The sequence below is a fragment of the Parasteatoda tepidariorum genome, chromosome X1, assembly GCF_043381705.1.
Source record: "Parasteatoda tepidariorum isolate YZ-2023 chromosome X1, CAS_Ptep_4.0, whole genome shotgun sequence".
Classification (NCBI taxonomy): Eukaryota; Metazoa; Arthropoda; class Arachnida; order Araneae; family Theridiidae; genus Parasteatoda; species Parasteatoda tepidariorum.
The window spans coordinates 6,424,970-6,451,420 of record NC_092214.1 but is presented as its reverse complement, the minus strand read 5'-3'; the positions used below and the strand labels follow the sequence as shown (position 1 = coordinate 6,451,420).

Genomic DNA, 26,451 nt, shown 5'->3' with positions numbered 1-26,451 from the left:
CGTAAAAAAACTTCATTTGCAATTGAAATTTCAAACCTCAAATGAGAAAATGTCCCCTTGCACCAGTAAAATCAAAGTTAAATAGTTATAGGGACAGTTATTTCTAACAAGTTAACGTTTCCGTCCTTCTCAAAATTGCTTGAAGTATACTTTCTACTTTGCGATGCGATTCCAAAATTCATTCTAGACATATTTTAGGGTATACTTTAGACGTAGGTTGATTGAGTTAATTTTTTAAACCTTGCTTGCTAAAAATCATTAAATAATTTGCTTAAGATAAATTATTTAACTATATGATTTGTTGTATTTATAGTATAATAGTAAACGGGGCTTCCAATGCATATGCTTATGCTTGATACCCCTATCAACAAATTAATTGAATAAGCATAAATAAATAAAAATATTTAAATTGTTTCTTGTTTTAGCTTTCAAGCAAATAATATGCTTTTTCGTTCCACCAGATTTCAATTACGGAAATAACGAAATTATTGAGAAGATTCCTTGGAGCAATATCAGTTCTATCTACTCATGAAATATAGAGAAAATTTGTATTCATAGTTTCTGTTAAAAAGTATGCTAGTCCTCTCGCTGCGTAATTTTTTTCATTAAAATAAGTTCGAAACTTGCGTATTTTATATAGATATTTCAAATCAGATGATTGTTCTAAAAAAAACACGGCTTTGGAATCTTCCTACAAATTTCAATGTTTAGTATTTGTTGTTTAGCAAAACAAGACACTTTTCTGATAATAAATTATACTATAATATCTTGTGAATTGTGCTAAAGTTGAAAAATAGTTTTAAAAGTATATTTTTTCAACATCTTTTTTAAAAAAAAGAGCAGCTTCCTTAAAGTTAACGATGTAATATATAAGTCTAAACGTCATAATAAAATTGAGGTTTGAATTTGCTCATTTAAAAAACGAAGCAAACTATTGAGGTTTTTTGATCTGTACTAATATATATTTACTTTTAACAAATCAAACAAATAAGAAACAAAAAAGTAAATAAATAAATAATTTATTTGTTCATTTTTAGAGAAAAAGGGTGCATTTATTTATTACGATCAGCTAGACGTTTGCACCGAGTAATTTTTAAAAATGTAATTTTAATAATAAAAAATGTTCTTAAACTCTTATCATCTTACTGGCTGTAGTTCTGAGACTAAAAAAAATGCTTGACAATCATTTAAAAGAAGTGTTAATTTAAAGAAAAATAATAAGTACTAATAAAACGAAATAGATTTTTATATTACCGGGAAAAATTCTACGTGGTAGCTTAAAGAAAGAGAAAAAATATATAATGAAGTAACTGGTTGAATAGTTCTGTGAATCACTCGTGGTCAGGTAATTAAAAATTTAATTTTAAAATTAAGATGTTAGGACGATATATGGGTGATTCTCGCGAAATATGGCAATTCACTGTCCCTTGCTCCAAGATCTAATACTATAATACTAAAAACTTCTTTTTAAAAAATTAATAAATAGCATTGCTGTTAGCATTTTAAAATGACTTTGCGATAGCATGAACTGTTTTATATAGTTAAAAAATTTAATTGAACTTCAAAATTTCATGTTTCCGGCTTGTCACAAACAATGTTTCCAATAATAACTAGCTTCAAAACTTCCCATAAACTTTTCAATATCTAATTTTTTTTATCTCAACCGGTGTAAGCATTTCTAGAATATACGCAGAGGGTATTATTTACAAAATCTTCGTTTAAAATAATTTTTTCTGTCAATGATTTGTTTGTCCCAAGAAAATCTGTCCTTTTCCTCGCTACTTTTATTTAGTGGTTTATAACCAAAATAGATAGAGCCGACAATCAATATCTTATGCTAATAGATTGATTAGATACCCTCCTATATAAACATGTCTTGTTGCATGAATAAAGAACCAATTTTCTGGTTCAAAATCTATTTCAAAAAATTTTTCAAGGTGAGTAGGTTTTTGCGCCGTCATTTTCCTAGCTTCTTGAAATCATTAATAACATAAACTACATAGATTTATCTGAGTTATTTTAAGAAATCCTGTTGTTTTCTGCAGAATATAAACGTCTTAGTCCAAAATATTAAATTAAAGTAAAGTTATATGCCATAAAATGGCGAATTTGTCATTATCCTGGCTGTCATTTTCCTGGCTTATGAATGCCAGGACATGGAAGTGATACCAGAAATTTTTTTTAACTGCTAATACTGTAAGAAGGGAAAGCAAATATTAACGTAATACCAATTTTATGTATGATTGTAATATGCTTGGATGTAATCAAAGTTATTTATTTATTTAATGATTGATTATTATACATAATTTTATTCTGTACATATCAGCAACAACAAAAAATTTTGATTCTTTCTACATAGGATAAAAAGAATTAATTTAAGCAATTTATGGTCCATCTAACATAAAGGCTTAAGTTGAGTTACTTACTATTAACTTAAAATGACTGTTCTTAAAACTTCTAAATTAATATGTCATTTTCCTGGTATTCAAGATTTGGTGAATTTTTATTATATTTTTTTTCTCGAGCAAATGTCAATAAACTACACTGCTGTCTGCAAGATATTAATAAGTGTAGCTAGTAAATAAGTATGCAAAAAAAATTTTAGATCATTTTGAAGAGTTTAAATTTGAAGAAATTTTTCCTTCCGAATTGTCATGTTAAGAAAGAATCACCCATATATAATACTGAAATTAAGACGATTAAAAAATTTCGCTACGCATTCGGCATTTCCTTATGTTCGGTACATTTATACTCATTGTAGTGGCTTTTAAAACATCAACAATATTACAGTTAATCATCGTTGATGTCGCAAGAATTCGGTTCAAGACGTATAAAGATATCTTTTACATAACTAGTATCTTCGTCCATATTTAATTGTTTAATTATTAAAACATATATCGAATAATTGATAAATATATTATCCCTAATAAATGCATACTTATGCACTTTACTGAAATTGAATCAATTGTTGAATGAATCAATTAAAAACTAAAATTAAAAAGAGCAGATGCATATCCACATTGAATCAAAAACATGTTTTTATAAAATTTGACATTTGTTAAATATAATATTTCGCTAAATTAAGTATAAATTAACTAACGACTCAGAAAGAAACATCGTATTTTATTATGAAAAAAAGAAAACAATATCGAATCAAAACAACGAAAAATCATGAAGGAAATTTAGGCTAGGCTTGCATAAGTCAAGTTTCTTGTAAGTTTATCTAATTTAGGCATCAGTCGCTTCACTAAAATATGTTTTCATTATCGCAAGTTATTTTTTTAAAAATAATTAATTTTAATTTTTCTAAGCTTCTGCTTAATAAAAACTATTGAAATTTTGATTTCACTGTAGAAAGATATGTATATTAATATGGTATAAAAAATTCATGGCTCATAATTCAAAATTTCCAGTATTAAATTAAATAATTTATAATTATTAAAAATTATTTTTTTCACGAAATTGTCTTTGGGTAAACGAGTTTCATGAGTAGGTGCATTCTTTTACTTCCCATATTCTGAGGGTCAGAAATCCAAATATGTAAAAAAAACAAATCTGTTTATTGAGAGAAAGTGCGTTTTACTGTTTTATTTCGTAACTTATTTGATAGTTAGCAATAATTCATTATCATATTTGAAGTCACCCCCAGGAACCATTAAGATTGGCACTCAGTACGTGAAAATCTGATCATTAGAACGAAAGTTATTCAGGGTGATATTTTTATTTTGCGCACTGTACACTCATGTTTTTTTTAATGTAATTTGGCAGAAAAGTTCTTGGCAGAATATTGTACTAATAATTTTTTGTAGGAATTATTATTTTGTATTGTTCTTTTTTCTTACAAATCTGAAAAGAAAGATAGACATCAAAAAAATTTTATATTAGTATATATTTAATAGTTGAAAATACTTTATTTTTATTAATGTACTGAAAAGAAAAGAGCTAAAGTTATTTTTGAAAATAATCAATGCTATTTTAAAGTTTTACAATCTTAAGGGTAAAAATAATTTGTAATTTATTTTGCCTTATTTTTATATTCTATGCGTTGTTTATTTGTAAGTAAGTATAGTATTTATGTTTATATTATTTCCATTATAAATTCAAATATTCTGAAAAAACTCTTTTGTACCTATTTTAAAATAGCAATTTTATAAATGTGCCATTGAATTATTTATGTGTATCTTTTCTTGCATAATATGACATATTTTTCTCGTAACCGTTTACTCGTTCAAATTTATCATTTCTCTTTCTTCTAATAATAGAATTAAATCAAATATTTCATTATATATTATAAAATAAGAAATAATACTTTTGAAGGAGGTTCATTCTTTTGTTATATTAAAAATCGTTTAACAGTTCAATCATGATTTAAAAGGGAAGGAAAAACTTCATCATTTTCTATTTTTAAATGCAAATAATATTACTTCATGAAAATATAAGTAGTCCTTCATGTTCATCTTAAAGCGCGATAAATAATGTTCATTTATTCTAATAAAAAGCTAAAAATTCCCCAGTTAAAAAATTTTAAGTATCAATAAATTAACTAAACCAAAAATATTTCACTATGCTCAAAAAAGATTTGAACTAATAATAAAAGATTTGAACTTATGCAAATCTGAACTGAAAACTGGTGACGTTACAAACTTATTGAGAGGCCTTGACTCACAAAAGTCTAATGAAGGATATTTACTCTAATCCGCAATACGTTTTGATACACGAAAAATGTAAGTACTTAAATCATTATTCTGAAATTATCACTTACAGTATTATATTTTTTACGAAAACTGACAATAATTTCATTTAAGGGCAATTGGCTATGATTTAAGTGTAGTTATTATTTAAGTGTAGTTATTATTGGATAACTGAGAATACATAAATAAATAAGAATAGATAAATAAATAAGAATAGATAAGCGTAAAAGATCCTTCCTGGTTTTATCACAACTGTTGCTTAAAATTAAAGTATACAAGCAAAATGATATTGAAAATACATAAAAACAAATATAATTAGCATCATTAATGGCTAATTTAGTAAAAAATTAATATTTATTATTTTTTTAAATATTTTGTTGAATTGAGTACAAACTCTTCTAGCTTTATCTCATCTACTCTTAAATTAATTTGAGTCAAAATAATAAATACCTCTAAGCTTTGTATATTTTCCATCGCTTTCTGCTTTTCTGTTTCATTGGATATTGTTTTGATTTCTTCTTGTTTTGTTTCAAGTTCTGTTGTCGCCGCCAATTTCTGTTGCTCCAACTTTTTTCGCCTCTCGTCAGCATCTCGAATTTGCTGTGAAGAATTAAAAAAAAACTTCTTAAAGCATGTCAATCGTCTATACAGATCTTTCTTTCTACTGATACTATCTTTCGTTTCACTGCTTATTTTGAGATATTTAATGATCGGTATTTCAGGAGAGAATCGTTGCTAAGCAAATGAGAAGTGTTTGATATTTTTTTCTTTTGACTTTGTCTAACGATACTAGACTTTTCCTCATGATTGCTGAGCAATTGTCTTGTCTGACAAGGAACTAAATCAAAGTCTCGTTCTAAAATCAAGATGATTTTTTTATATATAAATGGCTTTTATTCTTTTTGTTAGAAAATTATCTATATAAGATATTGTGCCTAGTTTTCGTTGATCATGGAGATACAAATTAGTGCAAATGCACGTTCAGGCGAAAAAATTTGCAAGAATTGCAGAAATAACGTTAAATTCGCTACAACATATACAGTTGGTAGAATCCCGTTCATACTTAAATAAATTTTAAACGATTTCTCTTTGAGTTCAGCATAAAAATTATTCTTTAAAAAAACATTTAAAATACAGAATTATGCAAAAACTACGCAATTTAATACACAAAAAAATTAAATTTTTTATTCTATATTTGAATTTAACCATGTAAGTTTTTAACCTTTTAATTGCTTTTTAAATTGTTAATTTCAACTAGAAATGACTAATTCATTATAAAACTTGAAGCATTTGATCATTTATTAGATAATAAGTATTATATGAAATAGACTACATAATTTTTATGCAATCTAGCCTCACTATAATGAACCCGGGATATAGTGAACATTCGGTTCTTTTGAACGTTTTCAGTGGTTTCGTCCGAATAATTTTCTAACTAATGTTATTTCATACGCTTATAGTGAGCTGCTAAGAAATTGGTTGAGTTCACTTATAATGGACTCCTTTTTGTAGTTATTTAAATAACTGTTTAAAAGCTCAAAAGTATGTAATTATGACTATTAATTAAAAGGGAAGAAATACTCATTATAAAGCAGCGTTTCAAATGAGTCACTTTGCTTAAGTGAATAACATGCGAGAAGCAAGTACATGAGAGAGCGAATCAGTTGCATAGAAATTCCAACTTTGAGTTGCAATATTTTTTCAAAAATAACTGCAATAAAAAATATAAACAGTAAAAAAAAATTCCAAAAATGGTGAAAATTAAGAAGGGGAACGTTTTGAAAATTCGTAATGAATGAACAAACACTTCGGACAAACTCGGGGCACTTCATTGGAAGGCCAACGGTCTATCCCCTGAGCCATTACGGCTCCCTATGTTACATAAAAATAGGCTCAGAAAGGCTGTTTTATCGTAATTCAATTATTAGGTAAGCTTGTTCAGTTAGTCACCAAATCATTAAAATACGGTAAAACAGGTACTACTGAACGTATTTGAAAGGAGTTTTTGACAGTAATTTATAGAAAACAAAAAATTAAGATAATTTAGATAAATAAAAGCATGCTCGAAGGCACGCAATGTAGCAGTTCCTAATAGAAATGCGCCCTTAGCGGCATACTATAGCATATATATATATATATATATATATATATATATATATATATATATATATATATATATATATATATATATATATATATNATTATAGATTAAAAAAATTTAAATATAGAAAAATACTTTTATTTTAAAGAAATAACATACCTTTACCTATATACTTCATTGATTTTCGTTATTACATAAATAGTTCATTATATTCGTCTTCCGCTATCAATTACAATTATTAAAATTTTTTTGTATTATAATTACAACTTTTTTTGTATTATCTGTAAGGTGGGACCTAAACATGTCCCACTCTAAAAGGCTTTCTGGTTTTCTTACGCAACCAGGACGGATTTGCCAGATGTTTTTTACCCACAATTTAGCACCATTTTTGTCCATCCAGAATCACATTATTGCTCTTTCAATTCTACCCTCACATACATGTCAAATTCAGTTCTTTTATTTTTGCGAAAGATAGGGAAAAATACTTTTTATTTACGATCTTGAAAGATGAGATATTGCACATGTACAATCCAAATTTTCGTGCGCGTTATACGAAGAGTATATCTTAAAAGTTAAAAAAAGTAATTAGAAATTACGGGTGCGCGTTATACGCCGGGGCGCGTTATGCGCCGGAATATACGGTACTATCTACTAATTCAAAAGATGAGTTTCTGTTGTTTAAAAAACAATTTTTCTCTTCTTTCTTACTATTTTCTTTTTTTCGTTGAAAATGATATTCAAAATTACAACAATTCTTGGGCTATATACAACAAGCCTAATGTACGCTGGGGCCATAAAAATGTCAATTTTTATGAAAATTACCTATATATTATTTGGATTAATTTAAAAAAGAGCTTCAAAGTTTATTCCAAACGTGTTTTATTCCAAACTTGTTGTAGGATAAAAAACAACTATGTTTTCAATGGATCAAAACTTCTATAAAAGGTCTTCTTAAATTAAAGATATATATGATTTTTTTTTAATAGAGAATGTTTAATAAAATTTTTTTGATTGAAGGTGTTGTGAGGATTCTATTGCACCAAATTGCAAAAAAAATTTGTTGCAAAATAAATGTTTATTTGTATTTCAGAAAGCGCTAGAAAATTATTTTGCCCTAAGGCTAATAAATTTTGGTTCTTTATGGTCCAGGATGGGCCTATGTGTATTTGATCAGAAGTATCGTAAAAATGTAAAATAACAATACAGCACCCTTTCAAATTTTAGCAAAAATTAACACGATGCTATATTGGATAAAAAATGCTTATATCTGATAAATGAAATGGGGGTGAAAAGGAAAAAAATGGGGGTGAAATTTGATAAGAACTAAATGTTACTGAATTCACCTATATAAATAAAAATTAATTCAAGTACATTTTTTATCCCCTTATTCATGCTTAATTAATCTGAAGAAATTTAGAAAATAATGAATATGGAAGTTAAAATTGCTGTATATAAGCAAGCACCAGAAAGCTACAGACAATTCTTTGTCGCTCACTTGAGAACCGCAAGTATTGATGGTGAGGTAATATATTTCGATTCCAAATGCAGTTACAGTTGACAAAACTATAAAATTTTGGGATTCAAATTTTTCCGACAATTTATCTCAGCGCTTAGTACTGATGTACTCATGTCGACTTTTTTCAGATCAGATATAAATTGCATTTTAAAACCAGTTCATAGTCTAAAACAGGGGTTGGCTATCCTTTTTAAGAGTAGTGCTACTACCTGAAAGTAAATATATGGGTGCCACTTTTTTGTGCCAATTTTTCTATCATAACTTTAAAATAATAAAACGGTGAAAAAGATTTTATTTGAAGTTTTATAATGAGATTCTTACTCAAATGTCAGCTGCTCATTTAAGTCTGAGTAATAAAGATTTCTAAAATAAATTAAGTAAAGCAAAAATACAAACTTTTGCCTATAAAATCTAGCCTGACAGAAAGGCTATTCTTGTTTAAAAGTGAGTTGATATCAAGAAAAAAAATCAACCCTTCAAATCTAATGAAATAAGATGATAATGAGATGCTAGAGTTAGAATAGAAAGTTTTAAATTGAAATGTTATGAAAGCAAGAATATTTTTTTTTATGATTTGTTCTTTTTGATGTTTAAATTTGTAAAATGCTTGCACTTTTTCTATTTTGCTGGGCCATTTCATTAGAATATTCTTATGCAAGGAATAGTCTAGCATGTGAATTGAATTCTAATACAGTTAAAATAAGTGAGTGGACAAAGCTGCAAACTAATTTGATCCAGAATTTTAAAAATAGTAAAGAGATATTAAAAAAAAATTATTTAAAAAAAAGTTTATTTCCTTATGCACGGTGAAAAAATTCAGGTAAAATTACAGTACTTTATGGTAACGGCATTTCCGGTTTAAAGAAAAAAAATAAATGAACAATTCTGGCAATAATAACCCAAATATACGATACCTAAACATTTGGTAATTTTTCCGTTCATATGGAAACGGTTAACCAGAGATTCTGGTTTTCAAAACTACAGTTTTCATTTACACACACATTTAGTAGAAAATGCAAAACTGAAAAGCAAAATTTACAGAATAAATGGCTTATATGCCATGGTTCAAGGTTTGATGATAAAATTAACACATTTTTGCCCCATTTACCAAATTTTATCACATGTTATAAAAACCTATTTTACGTTTAATTTTATCAAAAGCATTACCGAAGAACTTCGGTAAAAACTATCAAGCTTTTTAGTATTCACGCAGCACCAGAAGCACAGTAAATGTTATCATATTCTAGTAGTTTTGGGCATACACTTTTCCTAGATGTACTTGGTTATGAGTCAAAGCTCATTTTGATTCAAAGTATTCTGTAAAAAAGTGTTTGTGAAAAGTTCAGCAAATTTTTTTCAATTCGAAAATCAGCAAAACTAGCATTGAATGAATCTTGTAAATAGATATTAAAATTTTAAGTGCATGCTGTTCCACCTTCTGGCCCTACTATATTCTACAGCGTATTATAAGGTTCTTAGATAGTTGATAATATTACGTATTTCATCTTAATACGATATTGTTTTTTCAATTTCCTTATCTTTTTAATAAGTCTTTAATAAGTTTGTGGCACACGTAACAGAATGTGGTACGCTTGACGCATAGTAGTAAGCGTGACAAAACTGGAGAATTCGACAGGTAATGGAACCTTAATGATTCAATAGGTTTTGACATTTAAAAAAATTTCACGGCAAAAGTTTAATAACTCAGAAATTATAGAATTCTAATAATGCATTGAGAAAAAAATGTATGATCAAATCTACCAGAATATGGTAAAATTTACCTTGTTTTTGGCTCTTTGGAACACCAAAAATCATGGTAATTTTTACTAAAGTACTTTGATAAGAATAATAATAAAATATCGTTTTATAATATGTTATAAAATTTGGTAAAAGTGGTAAAATTTGGTGATTTTATCATGATATCTTATGGCATGACATAAAAACCATTTATTCGGTTAAATTTACTTTCCAGTTTTGAATTTTTTACTAAATGTGTGGTAAGAAGAACTATTACCTTAACCAGAATTTCCGGTAAAACGTCACCATATGAATGGTTTAAATACCATATATTTTGGTTTTATTACCTGAATAATTTTTTTTTAACCTGAAATGTCTTTACCATACAGAACAGTAATTTTACTAGAATTTTTCTCCGTATCCTAAATCCTTATCGTTTGAAGTTGTTTTACTATATGAGGAAATGAAAAACAGATATTTTAAAATCTTTTGTTAATAACAATTTAGAGGGAAAAAACTCACATCGCATGGGGTTTATGCATTACTAAATGCGTAGAGTTTTGCTTTATTAAATGTGTGTAATTATGCATTGCTAAATGAGTAGTTAGTGGTTCTTTTTTATTACTTTCCAAAAAAGTTGTAAATTAGTTGTAACTTTTAACATTCACATATAGCGTATGGTATTCATCAATGAACTTTTAGTGCTCACGTAAAAAATATTAAGTTATCAGTTCACAAAAGGTGAGAATGTAACTCAGATTCAAATTCTAAGCTCTGATAAGAATAGCATTTAAATTTAATTTAAAGAAAAAATTTTAACGCGAGTTTATAATTCTTTCTGGGAACAGGAATTAACATAGATTATTGCAAATCTTTTTTTTAAATACTTTAAATAATTATTTTTTTAACCTAAAGAAAAATTTTAGGTATGCCATCTGTTAGCTGGGCTATTGTAACTCAAAAAGTTTTTTTTTATATCTTTTCAATAGTTTTGAAACGTTTAAGAAAACAAGAGAAAAATCTTCAGTTATGATATCCTCAATTTACTTGATAATATCCTCAATTTACATGATAATATCCCTCAATTTACTTGATAATATCCCATGGCAGCACTTGATGAGTTTTATTTCATGGTGTTGAAGATTTTAAGAAGAAGTATGCTAATGTTTTGATTCATGTCCTAACAGGGTTATTATTTTAACAGAAAATATAAAAGTACTTTAAACTTATTTATCCCTCCACACAATTTTTAAGCGTTTTAAAAAGTTTTATGATGTTGTTATAAAATATTTTTGCAACAACAATCCTAAAGCCGATGAAAATGCTTGATTTTAAAGTGTCTCTCAGCTTAAAAAGTCGAAAACATATGTAATTTTACACGAAAAATGAGACTGCTTTTTCGAATATCATTGTATTGCATGTCTAGATAATTAAAGTTTTAAAATACCTTAATATGTTTGAGTATGACAAAGCATGTATCAGTATTAAGATAACTTTTTTTTAATTATCTATTTCCAGTTAAATGTTTTAAAATCCCCTGAAATCTGAAATCCTTAATGTTATTTTAATATTTGGCGTATTTTGCCTTATCCTTTGCAATAATTTCATTCCTTAAGCGTATTTAATATTTAACGAAGTAATAGTTTAAAAAAAAAACTTTCAATTATAAGAAATAAAATATTTTAAGGTCCTCTTAAACTAATTTTTTGGGATGGAAAGTGTCCTTTAGAATGTATTTTATGAAAATAATAAGAATAAGATCACAATTTATTTTAATTTTTATTTATTTAATGCAACTAAAACTTAGTTATATAGGTTATTTTTTCACTTATCTCTACTGTTGAATTTAAGAATGTTGTTTTAATTCATTTACGTCGCACTAGAGGTGCACAATGGTCTGGACGACGACGGTCTGGGAAACATCCCTGAGGATGATCCGAAGACATGCCATCACAATTTTGATCCTCTGCAGAGGGGAGGGCACCCCCTCCTTCGGTAGTTCAACGACCTGCATTCAAAGTCAAGCACTTTACGATAGAACAGTTTAACGAGGACCAATATCGCACACCCTCGGTCCTTACGCAGACTAATCCAAGCGGTCACCCACCCACATACTGACCACAGCCAGTGATGCTTGACTTCGGTGATCTGCTTAGCGATCAGTCCACTGCGGGACTTGAATTTAAGAAGAAAGAACAAGACAATAAGCAATGAGTTTACAAATTTGTAAGTTTGATTTTAAAATATTGATTAATAAGATGCAGAAGATGATTTTCAAGTTCAATTTTTTTAAAGTATTGCCACAGAATTATTTCAAAATTTGTCCCTAGTGCTTTGCTTAATTTCCATACAACAATATAGTAACCTACCTCAATCACCACAGATTAAAATCTTTCCATAAAAACTTTAACGATTTAACTTCCCCTAAGTTAAGTTTGTGGAAACCTATTTGAGTGTATCAAATCAGGTAACATATTTTACTTTTATTCTTCCTTTGTGTCGTTTTTTTTTTAAGTAAAATAAAATAAAGCAGTTCCTGAAAAGTGACTCATTATAAGACGCTGTTTTCTTGTATGAATATATACGTCTTTGATTGATTTCAATGATCAATTAGAAGCCTAATTAAAATTCGTCTCTCTCTGTATAAAATTATGTTGAAAAGAAGGAATGAGCATTAACGACTCAAAAGATATGTCTCTATTGTTTGAAATATATTTTCGTTTTTTCTTGTCCTAACATAATCAGAAATTACACTTCACTTTAGTTCTTTTAAATTTCATGAATTAAAATTAAAATGGCTTTTTTTCATGAGAGGGATCCTAAAATATATCAGTGAATGAATATAAATAAAAATAAAAAGTTACATAGTTTACGAAAATTGAGAATTTGAAAAAAAATTATACCTTATATAATTAAATATTTTTTTTATATTTATTGTATTTAATAGTTATTAAAATTATACCTTATAATGGCTAATATTTAGAAAAATTACCTTAAAAAATTATGTTAAAAAGTATATAAATTATATTTTAAAAAAATTTTTAACTCGCGCAATTAGCTATAACAATACAGAAAAGGTAAAAGAGACTCACTTGGCCCTTGATTTAAAATAAACTATGCAAAACTTGTCCTATAGATGGCTAATTGCTCACAGTAATTTGATGGATCATGTACATAATTACACCTGAAGCTGAAGCAATCTAAACGTTTGTTAAAAAACGTATTTTTTAAAAATATGTATGGTATAATTAATTTTAAATTCGATATTTTTTTGCATAAGCAAAGAATTTGTCAATTTTGAAAAGTTAACACTTATTTTACTAAAAAAAAAACATTTTATGAGAGCATTGTTGTCATTGTGCTCAATACAGTAGATTAAAATTATAATTTAGCTTGAAATTTTATAGCAATATACTATTTGAATTTATTTGCCCACACAAATTTAAACGCCTAACTTCTTCAACTTGTCGTGACTAGACAGATGTAAGCTAAAATGATGACTAAGCGAGATATATCATTTTGTTATTTTCTATTTTTATTTATCTTTTAATATTCCGTCCCGAATATCACTAAAAAATCAAGGTCAACTTAAAAATTCCTTTCATACCCTTTCAACTGATCATTTCATGATAAATTCGAAGTTTTACTTTTTTGACATTATTCTCCAAACTATTACACAAAAAGAAGATATTCGCTAAGCAAACAGGAAGACACCAACATTAATATAACCCTTTCTGCTAAATTGCATGCAGGTTTGTCAGTTTTCAATGCTTTTTGTGAAAATTTCTTCTAGTGGTAGTAAAATTTATGTTTAAAGGAAATTTTCTTTGTTTTGCAATTCTTGATTTAATGTTATTTTCTACAACACTACCCTGTAAAAAAAAATGGTAAATCTTTAACCAGTATTTGGTGCAAATTTTCTCATTATCCTAAAGTTTAGTTAAATGAAAGATCATTTTACTTCAGTTATACTATTAATTATCAAGTATGATTGAAAATTATTTTCACGGTGCAATTGGCTCCACCAAAATTTGGTGAAATACACAGAACTTTGACGGTGACTGTAAACTAAACGATATTTGTTAACGACGCCATGTTTTCTTTACAACTCTCTCTCTCGGTGCATCAGGACGACTAAAGCATGTTGTTTCAAGCTTCTACTTATTTAGTTATGTAAATTGCTGATTTACATGAATTAAAGTTCATTTCCTTTATGTATCCTTTTTAAATTTGGTTAGCAGTATTAAATGGTTAGGGTATGTCATAAAATAACTTTTTGCGGTAAATAGTTTTGTTACGGTAAATAGCAATAACTTGGCCTGCATTTTAATGCTTTAAAAAGGAAAGAAGGAAAATAGGTGTTTTGTTTCTACAAAACACCCACTTTTGGTGCTATCTTCTACTGATATTTGAAGCTAGTAAAAATACCAAAATATGGCGAAATTGAACTCCATTTTTATGTAGCCGGCAAATGAATATTAATCATTCCCAATGGACCACCCCCAATTACTTTTGATCTAACGGTCGGATCTTCATGTTCTAGGACTCAATCTTAATGGTTTGAGGGGTTGATCTCAAATATATTCAAATATGCTAACTAATTAGAGCAGGCGATATTTTAAGTAACGAAATCATACACAAAAACGTACTTTCTCGAAATAAAATATCTTTTTTTCTTCGACGGATTCCAATTTCTGACCCCCAAAATATAGGAGATAGCCGCAATCTGGGAAGTGTGGTCTACATAGTTTGGTCAGGAGAAGGGTCCAAAGTTTGTACCCCTTAATGTTAATGTTAATTTCGAGAAATTTTTAAGCGAATTGAAAGATTTTCGCACACAATTATAAATTTTTTTTGGCCATAGATAATTCCATGCAAATAAAAAATTTTAGTGAGCATTTATTGCTTTTCATTATTTTATTTCATACCGGTCAAAAATATTTGAATTATTAGGCATTATAAATTTTTTATTATGAATTTAATTCCATATAGTAATAATCTATAATTCTGTATTGCATTAATAATGTAAATGTATAATTCATGTATAATTCCATGCATGGTAATTATAATTTTTTTTTAACCACAGATAATTCCATGCAAATAATAAATTTTAGTGAGCATTTATTATTTTTGATTGTTTTATTTTATACTGGTCAAAAAGTTTTGAACTGTAAAGCATACAATTTTTTATATCATGTAAAGAATGTATTTTATACACTGCAAAATACAAAATTTAAGCAAAATCGATTGAAAAGTTCCTGAGAAATCAAATTTTAAAAATATTACTTTTGAAAAATATGATTTCTCCGAAACCATTCGACCAATTTCGCTCAAATTTTGTATTTTGTCATTTAAAATAGCATTCTTTAAAATGATATAAAACACTATATACCTTTCAATTCAAAAATTTTTCAACTGGTTTGAAATAAAATGATAAAAAATAATAAATATTCATTAAAATTTATTTTAGCATATAACTATCTTCCGATAAACAAATTTCATAATTGAGTGCAACACTTTTTCAATTCGCTTAAAACTCTCAAGATATGTCGAAATACGTAAAAAGTGAAATAAACATTAAGGGTTCCAAATTTTGGTCCTCTCTCCTGACCTTTGGGAACCATATTTCCTAGATTGGGCTTATCTAGCCTAGGTTGATATTTTGGGGTCAGAAAACCGAATCCGTCGGAAAAGAGCAGGTTATTCAGAGAAGGTACATTTTTGTGTCTGATTTCGTAACTTAAAATGTCGTCTGCATAAATTAGTATATTTGAAGTCACTAGGAATCAGATTGGTTCCTAGAACGCGAAAATCCGATCATTAGATCAAAAGTTATTGAGGGTGATCTGTTTATTTTTTTGCGCATTGCACATCTATGGAAATAATTATTATTACACTTTATCTTAACGTGGAAACAACCAGCTAGATTATTTTTTTAAATAAAAAGATGATTATTAATAAATCGCAATAATTTATTTAATTTAGAATAAATAGTTACATCTGTAATCCAACCCTGAAGTTCACAATCATTATGCATAGTATTAAAATAACTAAGAAAAAATAAGGATGTTATTTCCTGTTTTGTTGTTGAATTCGGGTTGAAAACTGAAAATGTACCTTTTCTTTTGGAGTGGCAATTTTCATAAACACGCATTTCGAGTTGCGTCCATTTTTGTGAGCATACATTTTGAGCTGTGTTCACAATTAAAAACTTACCGACGTTATGCTACACGACATCAAGAAACATTTTTTTAAAAATGCATTTCTAAATCGATAAAAATATGAAAAAGCAGTACTTAGTTTAAATCCACCATCGACTGAATATTAAAATGAACCAATATTAAGAAATTCCCAATTTTAGAGACATTTTAAGACTAAATAAAATAAGAAGGAAATGTTTCTGTGATAAAAGAACAACATGCAGATTTTCCGTCTGGAAAATCACGTTAAATTTATTACCAAATTATTATTATCTAAACTAATTATTGAAAACCTAAAAATTAACAACTAATTAAGTAAAGATAGAACGATTAATTTTTAAAAAATTTTAGTACTTGAGAAAGTAAAGGGTTGAAGCCTATTTTTCTATGAAAATTTTAGAAATTTTAGGTTTGTCAAAATTTATAAAGACATATTTTTTTTAAAAAAAAAAATATGAAAGCTAGATAGATTGTTTTAGCATGTTGTTATTGACCACCCAAGAAATTTTCAAGAAAGTATTTTTTCATTCCTTATCATTTTCCTTATCATTTTATTTATTTATTTGCTTATTTTTTACTTTTTAGATTGTCTACCAACTCTAATGGTGCCTTTTTAATTGATTCAGGTAAACAAGATTCTTTAAAAATATTTGAGACCCGAAACTAATTTTCAAAATAGTCAAACTTTCACCGCTCGGATCCTTTTCCACAAAAAAAAATATCTTTATTGTCACAGAGACTAATATTGAGCTTGTCACGCGTAATTATATTCCAGAGTAATTTTCAGCTTTATGATCTTCGCAAAACTAGCCAGGGTGCATCTACTTGAGATGGAAGAATCATCATCAATTCATCTTTTAAATGCATATAAACCGTATTTACTATTTCTTAATAAATTTCATACATGTTTTCAAAAATAGAAAAATATCGCTTTATCTTAAAATCATTATTGATTTAAAACCAACTCTTAATTTTCATTTTGACCTTCTTGTAAATTGTTTTTTTTTTTTGTTAAAAAAATATTAATGTTTCTATTTTTTTTTAAATTATCCACCAGTCGGTCTGGTACTACTCCACATATTTTGCTTTGAGTTTACTGAATGTAATCATGTTTTTTTAGTTTGATAATTTTAGATTAAATATTTCTAATTTAATTAATTATACTATGCTGTAAAACAATATCTTTAACCTTTAGTGTTTAATTTTCAATAATTAATATTTATTTGATTAAATTGTAAAATAATAGTTTTTGTCAATTCCATTCTTTATAAAATGTTCTTTTAAATTTAGCTATTTTGTAACTTTTCTGCCGGCTCGAAGGCATCATTTAAAGTGTATCTTCTGTCTCCCCTTGTGATATTTTTTTAAAAACTTAGATGATACATATTCCAATATAAATCACAAACCTGGTGGCTTTAAAAATCTGTGTCTGAAAGTTAAAATTATGATCGATTAATGTGTTGTTCTTCGTGCCCTTGTGGGAATTTCCTCATCTCATTTTGTAATATTCAGGTCAGTATAAATTGTTTTTTAATGTAGTGTGCTTCAGTTTACTCCAAACACATTAATTACCAAATCAACCTTAGCGGGTTCCCTTTGCAATGTCTAACCTTGTATTACCTTAATTTATCAGCTTTCTTTTTTAACTGTCTCTTTTTTAACTTTAGCTTCACCATGACAGTCACCCAGCATTTTAGACGCAATTATTTTATTGACTCTGTAGCGAACAAAGTATTATATTAATACAGTAGAACTCAGATTTAAAATCCTCCCCGATTAACGATTTCCCGTTTTTAACGTCTTTTCAGCTCGGTACCCTTTTCTTTCCAATATCAATATTGTAAAACAACTCCGGTACTTAGAGTATCCTGTAATACTATTTACCTGAAATACTAGGTTCTTATACAACTTCTAATATTCAACAAAAAGGAAAAATAAACGTATTAAAAGCGTTAAACTTAATATCGTCGATCTGGAAAAAAGTTTAAAAAGATTGTTTCATTAATGGTTTCGGAAAAGATAGTTTTGCATCAGTTCCAGCTGACATTCGAAATTCCAGGGCATAATGTTGATACTGACATCATAGTAATGAAGAATACTGAGAATCTTTAGATCCACCACCATCATTTACTGAGCCAGTAGTTACGCTTTAAAAATTTAAACCGATAAGCAAGAAAGAGAAATGAATGTCCTGGATTGTTGAAAAACTTACAATGTACCTTTAGATAAAATAAAAAGGGTGCACGAATAAAAATGTCGGATTTTTTTTTTCATTAAAACAATAAAAAAAATATTTTACTAAATAAATTACTTCAAGTTTCAAATTGTATTTAGGTATTTAACAAAATATAATTAGATTTTGATGCATTCTAATTTTATTAAAGTTTAGTGATTTTATTAAGGACTTTTCATACCCCCGATATAGGGACGTCCTGCTATTTACGACGTTTTTGTCCTGTCCAACTAACTCTGTTAAATCGACGCTCTACTGTAATAATAATGATACATAATTTTAAAGTAATAGAACTGTAAAACAGTCGTATGGTTTAAACTATATTCTTTTTAGACCAACTTTTTTCAAAAGTGTGCCTCTATCTAGAGGGAAAAAAATTTGCATATCACTTCATACTTTTCCAACATACTAAAAAAATATATAAAAATTTTAAAAATGTCACTTTAGTATGACTATGTAATTTTTACCCATATGGCACTTTCTTCCTTATCAGTTTGAAGGTGGAGATTTTAGAAAAAATTTAATGAATAAAACAAAAGTACCAAACTTAGATTTTACTGTTAAATTTTTTAAAAACTTAGTCAAGTTATGCATAAAATGAAATAACTTACTTAAAACATTTTATTCTAAAACAATACGGTTTACTTGCACTGTTATATGTATTTGTTAGCGAATAAGTAGAGTTTTTACGAATTTTGACCATGCTCCTAGACAAGATGCGACATTATTATCTTTTCAAATTCATAATTTGAAGTTACATTAATTACAGTTTTAATTGAAGTTGTATTACGTCTTTGCGTGCAACTGTTAAAAATACGCCATGCAATACAGTGGCACACGTGGCTAGAGTTTCTTCATTAGACTGAAGCTTTGAATATTTTATAAGCTTCCTACGTTCATTTTTTTGTCTAAATAAAACTTAATGAATTTTATTAAATTGCCTCATATTCAATATAAAGAATTCAATATGCTATAGATTGGCTACCATTTCTATATGGAATGAAAAGAAAACACTGAGTTGGTACACAGTAATTTCAGGATAATCTAACTGCTATTTTCAAAAACAATGACGCTGAAGCAAAACTATTTAGCTCAAATTTTATAATTACAATTTATAAGTTTACAAACTATTACTTGAACTGCTCATCAGCTTAATTCATTTTTCAGATGACGGCATAACTATAGGGCAACAAATATCGATCGCAAAACTAGGGGAAAAGACCTTCGTTAGTTACTAATTATAATAAAATTTTCAATTTTGAATTAATGAAACACGCTAAGAAACTAACTTAGCTTTTCTCGCAATTATATTTTTCCATCTTACAAGCATCTATTCAATTTTCAGTTAATTTTTTTAGGTAGTTCAACCTTTTTGATATTGTGAATTTCAATCATTTTACCACCCACAAAATTTAAAATTCTTGCGTGTTGAAAAACTCAGCTTTTATTTCAAGCTTTTTAATGTTTTAAAGCAAAAAATGACCTTACATAACAAAAGTCTCCTATTTATTAAAGTAAAAAACGAACTGAATTCATTTTTAAATTATCATAATAATACTCACTTTTATGAGGACCTCCAGTGTGCTCTTATTTAAGTATTTACTCCTTGTATACTCTATGCATACTCGACATCAACTACAGCGACATACTTTTCTGAAAAAAGAAAAAAAACTATGAATATTGTCCCTCCAACTACTACGGAATTTCCGAATTGTAAGGAGATATTTTTTCTAATGGTAAAAAAGGTAATATATTAATATTTTAATAAATTAGATTTAAAAGAATATTGTCCTACTACTACATATAAATAATTTAAATCGATATATTGAAAGTCATATTGCGAAATGATCGTGTGCTCTGTAGTTCTAATTAAAAATTTTATAGAAATTCTTCTGGTTTTAAAAATTTCTTCTTTAATTCACTAACATCGATTAATATATTTCGACCAAAACTCTTTTGCTGGAGTTTACGTTGTCCAACAATTTAAGAACCACCTAGAATTTTAGGTTAAATTCATCATTTTCAAAATGTTTTTCTTCTCATGATGATAGAGAATCATTTTATAGCACAATTTCTTTGAAAAAAATTGCAAATTAAGACCTAGTTTTAATGGCACTCGCTAGAGAAAGTCTAGAAAAGGGAAAGAAGGTCAATACTTGTAAAATAATGTATTACGCTAAGGTGCACTGATACCCCTCAGAAAATTCAATAAATAAAAGATTATAAATTGCTGTAACTGCCATCAGTTACTTTTTTTATTAAATTGCAAAATGATTCTATTAAATCTACTTCAGTTCATAAAATGTTGCGTTTTTCAATTTAATGCTATTTAATTATTTCTCTATTACTTTTGTTAATTGAAGATGTAACAAAAAAAACTTTATACGTTAACTAAAAAATTAATGAATGCTAATATCCAGTGCTTCCTTTTTTGTGCTCGCAACATATTTAAATAACATAATAATATATTCAGATAAAGCATGCTTTTTTTTTTTGTTATAAAATTTATATTTTTTTAAAAACGAAATTTTTTTTTCAAAAGTTCTTATTTTAGTTGGTTTTAATTGAACTATTAATACTATTATTTGAAAATTTCTGAGGCCAACATGTAAAATTATTTTTTAAAAATACGAAAAAAAATCTTATTAAGGATTTTTTTAAAAATATTTCAATGAATAATAAAGGTTGGAATACGAAGGAAAGGTTGGAAAAAGAGGAGAAGATTTCTGCAGGTACCCTAGCATCGTTTTATAAGATAAAAAAAATAGTATATAATTTCCTTTGGGAGTTCAGAACCCTTCATTACAGTTTTCAGCAATAAGTTTATTCGATTAATAATAAGTAATTTTCTACTGATTTTGAACTATGTCTGTTTCTATCTATTTTATTTTCAAATTCCTTTTATTTTTGTTTAAACTAAAGAAAACCTATTTGGAAGATGTTGGCAAAAATAAAGCAGGCAAGCTAATAATATTGACTTTTTTTGAAGAAAAAAAAATTAGATTCTAAGCATAACTTTGTCACAAAATATATCCTGTCAAATTCTAAAAAAACACACGTTTTGTATCTGTTATTTTGAGAGGGCGAAGGTCTGGTATTCAACTTTGAAAGGACTTCAAAGATTTCAGCAAATATCAATCATCAGTTAATTTTTAAAAATTAAATAAATGTTATTAAAAATAAAGATATTATTTAAAGTATTAAAAAACAATAAATTTTTATCACGCAAATCTTTTATTTATTTTGCACTTCATTCGGCAGATATGCGCTGTGCATTAATGAAACTCATAAATATTTAAATAAATTAATTAATATATAAATAAAAGCAAGATTATTATTAATAATAAACAATTTATTTAAAAATTTATTAATTTGTATAAATAAATCTTATCAACTAAAAATCAATGAATTTCTTGCATATCAATTTGAATCGTTTTCTTTTTATTTAATACAAATTCAAATTTATTTAATATAAATACTTCTTATTTAATACAGTACTTGAATTACAAATACAAACTATAACAGTATAAGATGAAATAAAAGAAAGTATTGAAAAACTCTCAAGGTTTAGTTTTTCATGCCATTTCCTTGTTTCAAAACTTTCATATTAAGTTCGATTATTTAATTTTTTTAATATTGCTACTTGTGATTGTATTTAGTGACACCTAGATATAATAAAAATACAATTTAGGATTCATCGTCTGCTACGTATATTTTGCCCTCTCATGCTTAAACTTTTAATATTATAAAGATACGCGGTACTTTGTAATGAGAATCCTTAATGTATATTTTTATTATCCCTTTCAAAAATAAAGTCAAAAACAATTCACAACTAATGTTTAAGGCAAGAAAAATATAAAATTGTTATCGGAATCTGACAATTTGAAGAAGACTAAATTCAAGGCATCAAAACCTGTTTGATTACCGGTTAAACTTTGAAGGTGTGTATTATAATTTCTTTCCACTCATCCTGCTTTCTAGCACAACCAAAAAAGTTTTGAGGATTTTAAATCCATCTTTTGATTTAGTGATTTTTAAATTTCGGTCCGACAATGGACTGATCGTAAGACACGGTTCCCGATAGATCACCGAAGTGAAGCATCACTAGCTGCGGTCAGTGAGGATATGGGTAACACTTTGATCAGTCTGCGAAGGGACTAACGGTGCTCGGTATCGGCCCTCATTAAACTGTTTCTACCGTCGGCGAAGAGAGATCTCCTTTGCAGGTGAATCAAAATTGTGATGGCATGTTATCGTATCATCCTCAGGTGTTTATCCCGCGCCGTCTATTGTGCAGCTCTGGCGTGATATTAACTGAAATACTAATTTGCGGCCCCTTATGTATCCCTTTTATACAACTCTTTTCTATTTTATATAAACCATTTGAGATTGTACCCTGGAACAGCGAAGTGTTCTGTATCTTAGGATGGAGCAGTTCTTAATTTTTTTTCAGCGATGGATTACTAAATGATAGTAACAAAAATGATAATAAACATGTAAACTAAAGAAAGACTAACAATTATTTTGAAAACAAGTATTTACTAGTATTTTTATTCATTTAGCAAATATAGTTTTAAAAATTATGGATAATACACTAATAAGACATTTAATTTAGCAGGTCTGGAACGGTGTCTAGTTCAGTTCTAGATTCAGTTCTAGATTCGTGTATGTATATGCTAAAAATGAATAAAAGAAGCTGAATTATGGTTTTTGTTGACGATACGGTGTTTGTTGCTAATATGTTTCATTCAGTATATAAATTTTTTTTTAATTTAAATTGATTTCTTTAAAAACAAATAAAATAATAAATTTCACTTTTTTTAATTTTTAATTTAAAATAGATGGATATTTTAAAAAAATATATCATTTGAAATTTAAATCAAAATTTTTTATTTTTTTTTTAAAAAAATACGTTGTAATAAAACTGTTATTAAAAATCTTGTAAAAGCTTAATTTTAATTTAAAAATTGGTAAAAATTAAAAGTTTGTAATTTAAAAAAATTGCAATTTATAATTCAAATTAAAATTTTTTGTTTTTTTAAATAGTCTAAGAATTTTAATTAAAATTAAAAATAATTTGTATTAATTTTTCTTAATTTTAGAAATTTAATTTATTTAAAAAATTAGTTTAAATTAAAAATAATAATTTATAAATTGAATAAAGCATAATAGATAGTTATAACCTTTTTCAGAAAAGCAAATTAGAGACAAAATCCCCGCTGGAATTTGAAATCGGGTAAAATGTGGAGGGCCTAACAGTTACACCACGCTTACACATGCGTTCGAAAGCTTTGCTAATTTAAAAGTAAAATTAACTGAAACTTTAATGAGTATAAATTGGCCGTCTACCTTAGGGGCATAGATTAAGCATCTAATTTATACCTTATCCTTGATCCCTTCCCTATATCTTGAAGCTTAACTTTATTTTTATAAGAATTTTCGAGATGCGTACTTTCTTTTCTAGAAATATTTAGTAAAGAAGAACTCATGAATGCAATTAAATATTTTTTTGAAAAAAAATTCAATTCATTAAATTAAACTAACTTTTTGAGGTATTTTTAATTTTTACATAAAAATGTTAAATTTTAATTTTCAAAATTTTTTTACTTAATGTAGGACATATTTACGGTGTATTTCTCCATATTTTGGTCATGAAAACTTCCACTAACGATTTTAAAATCAATAATATTTTTACATAGACAATCGCTTTGTTAAGGCATGCAAACAGAAAAAAAAAATTTCTTATAATATTTTTAAGCCCTAAAATTGTATCAAATGTTGCCCAACGTATTTAAAGCTAGGTTTTAAGAGGTTGAGAAGATGACAAAATTTTATTTTAAATTAGTTTGTGTTACAAAATATAATGGTAGACAGGGAAAATCGCTTGAGCATTTAAAGATTGCCTTTAGATAAGATTAATTAGATTAATATTAATTAGATTGCCTTTCGATTGGAGGATGAATTGTCAAGGATAAAAAGTAAGATGCGAGAAATGTGCTAAGAGATACAATATTCTCCTCTAGTTAAAGTTAAAAGAAATAGAAATGGTAGTGATTGCGGAATAACCTGTATTAAACTGAGAAGCTAATCGGTGATGAATAACCCTGTAAAATTGTTTCACCTTTAGTGAACTAGCTATGTTGGAAAACTTAAATTTTTTTTTAAGGCTTAGTAGAGTTGTTTAGAAGTTGATGATTGCTTAGAATATATATGTTTGAAATGCCAGGCATATTAGTCCAAATTTACTTTCAAAATTAAAATTTGACATTATTAATCTTTTTTGACACTATTAATATTATAAGCATGTCATGAGTATTGCATAGCTTTAATTTCTAACTTGCTGGTCTAACAATGAAAAATATTCTGATTCCAAGTAAAATTCGTCACTCTTTCACTCATTGCATATATGCATGTATGTATATGTATATACACACATGCATATCATGTGCATAAATGTTAGACTCAAAGTCACTTATAAGTTAAAAGAATACCATTGTAGAAGATTATTTGGAAAATATTTACTTTCTAAGAGTCTAGAAGTCTTTTGAATAATTGAAAAATTTATAATAAATGTTTTAATTAAAGCAGATGCTTCTTTTAGTATAATTGATCATAAAAATATATATTTCATTTTAAAAAAATCGCCATTTAATTGTAAGTATTACAATTTAATTTGAAGTCAATGCTGAAAATGAGATTATTGAGCAAATAAAAATGATTATCAGTGTTGAAAAATGAATAGTTTTAGAGTTTATATTATTTGAAAACTTTCAAATGTTTCAACATATTATTGTTTATAAAATTTTGTATTGATAAAAATGTCTATTTTTTGTAATCGTAATGCAGAAATGTGTCTAACACATACAAAATAGAAAAAAAATAATTTTCCTTAATGTAAAACTCACCACCATTTTCCCTTAACTCATCATCATCTTAACTCTATCAAAACTATTGTCAGCCAAGACAATAACACTTCCAACACATAGCTATTCCATAAAGGAAAAAATTTATTTGAAAAAAAAACATTTGATACGTTTTGTATTTTACCACAGCTGATTGAAATTTTACAACGAAATATATTAAACTTTATTGTTGGAACAATAATGACAATATAGTAAAGAATTAGCATGAAAATTTTTTGAAAAATATAGCAAATGATTCACATGTTCCACCCCGTATCTAAAAGTGAATTAGTGTTGAAATGTTTGTATTGAAATCTATAAAAAAGAGCTATAGTAAGTTAATATAAAACATGTTTAACTTACATTTGGCTCTAATAAGTGTCTTCGCTTATTGGAAAAATAATTGAATGACTCTAACAGAGGAGTAGTGTCCCCACTGAAGAAGGGCATCTAGTCTTGGCAAATCAATAGTCAGCGGACGGGACCACTTGGAATGTATAAGGGGTGCTCCTTTTTCTTTGCTTTAAATAAGACATTCCTTCAATGAATGTTGAAAAAGAACTTTATTTTTGGCAAACCATACATTTGTAAAGAGATTGAAAAGTATTTTAAACAATTTAATAGCGGATTTTAATTTTCTAGATATTTTGAAACAATATAGCTCGTTAAACTTGGACATGTCTTTTAAATTTTGCATACAAATTTTGTTTTTATTGAAAACGATACAAAAATATTTAAAATTGCACATCTTTTGCTCTCTTTTGAAACATGAAATTCGCTTTGAAGATTTGATTAACTTATTTGTCAAAAAGAATCTGGAAATAAATAATTTAAAGAATTATTAAAGCACTAATTGTTCTATAAACAAATTAAGAAATTTTTCATGCTCAAACTCCATTACAATCAAGTAAAGTAGTGCTGGTGATGATATTTAGTTCAAAACTACAGTGAAGAAGAATAAAATGACTGCTCTCTCTGATGACTAAATACCGATCCACCTTCATAGGTGTTCTTACAAACATAATACATTTTTAAACTTTTAATTGAAAAAATATTTAAATTAATATAACT

At 27.1% G+C, this 26,451-nt stretch overlaps 1 protein-coding gene across 10 annotated transcripts in view; it reads right to left on the bottom strand.

The window, feature by feature from the left end:
• LOC107446422 (RIMS-binding protein 2) overlaps positions 1 to 25,853 on the bottom strand; it is a 136,070-nt gene extending 110,217 nt beyond the window's left edge. For all 10 annotated transcript variants that reach the window (XR_011638166.1, XM_043041385.2, XM_071187371.1 and 7 more), the window contains exons 1-3: positions 25,744 to 25,853; positions 20,041 to 20,131; positions 5,142 to 5,291 (exon numbers count right to left, since the gene is read on the bottom strand). Coding sequence is in view for 9 of the 10 variants with exons in the window: in XM_043041385.2 (XP_042897319.1) it covers positions 5,142 to 5,165 (24 nt within the window). In the remaining variant the exon portion in view is untranslated. The remainder of the gene's footprint in view (positions 1 to 5,141; positions 5,292 to 20,040; positions 20,132 to 25,743) is intronic.
• Positions 25,854 to 26,451: the final 598 nt, after the last annotated feature.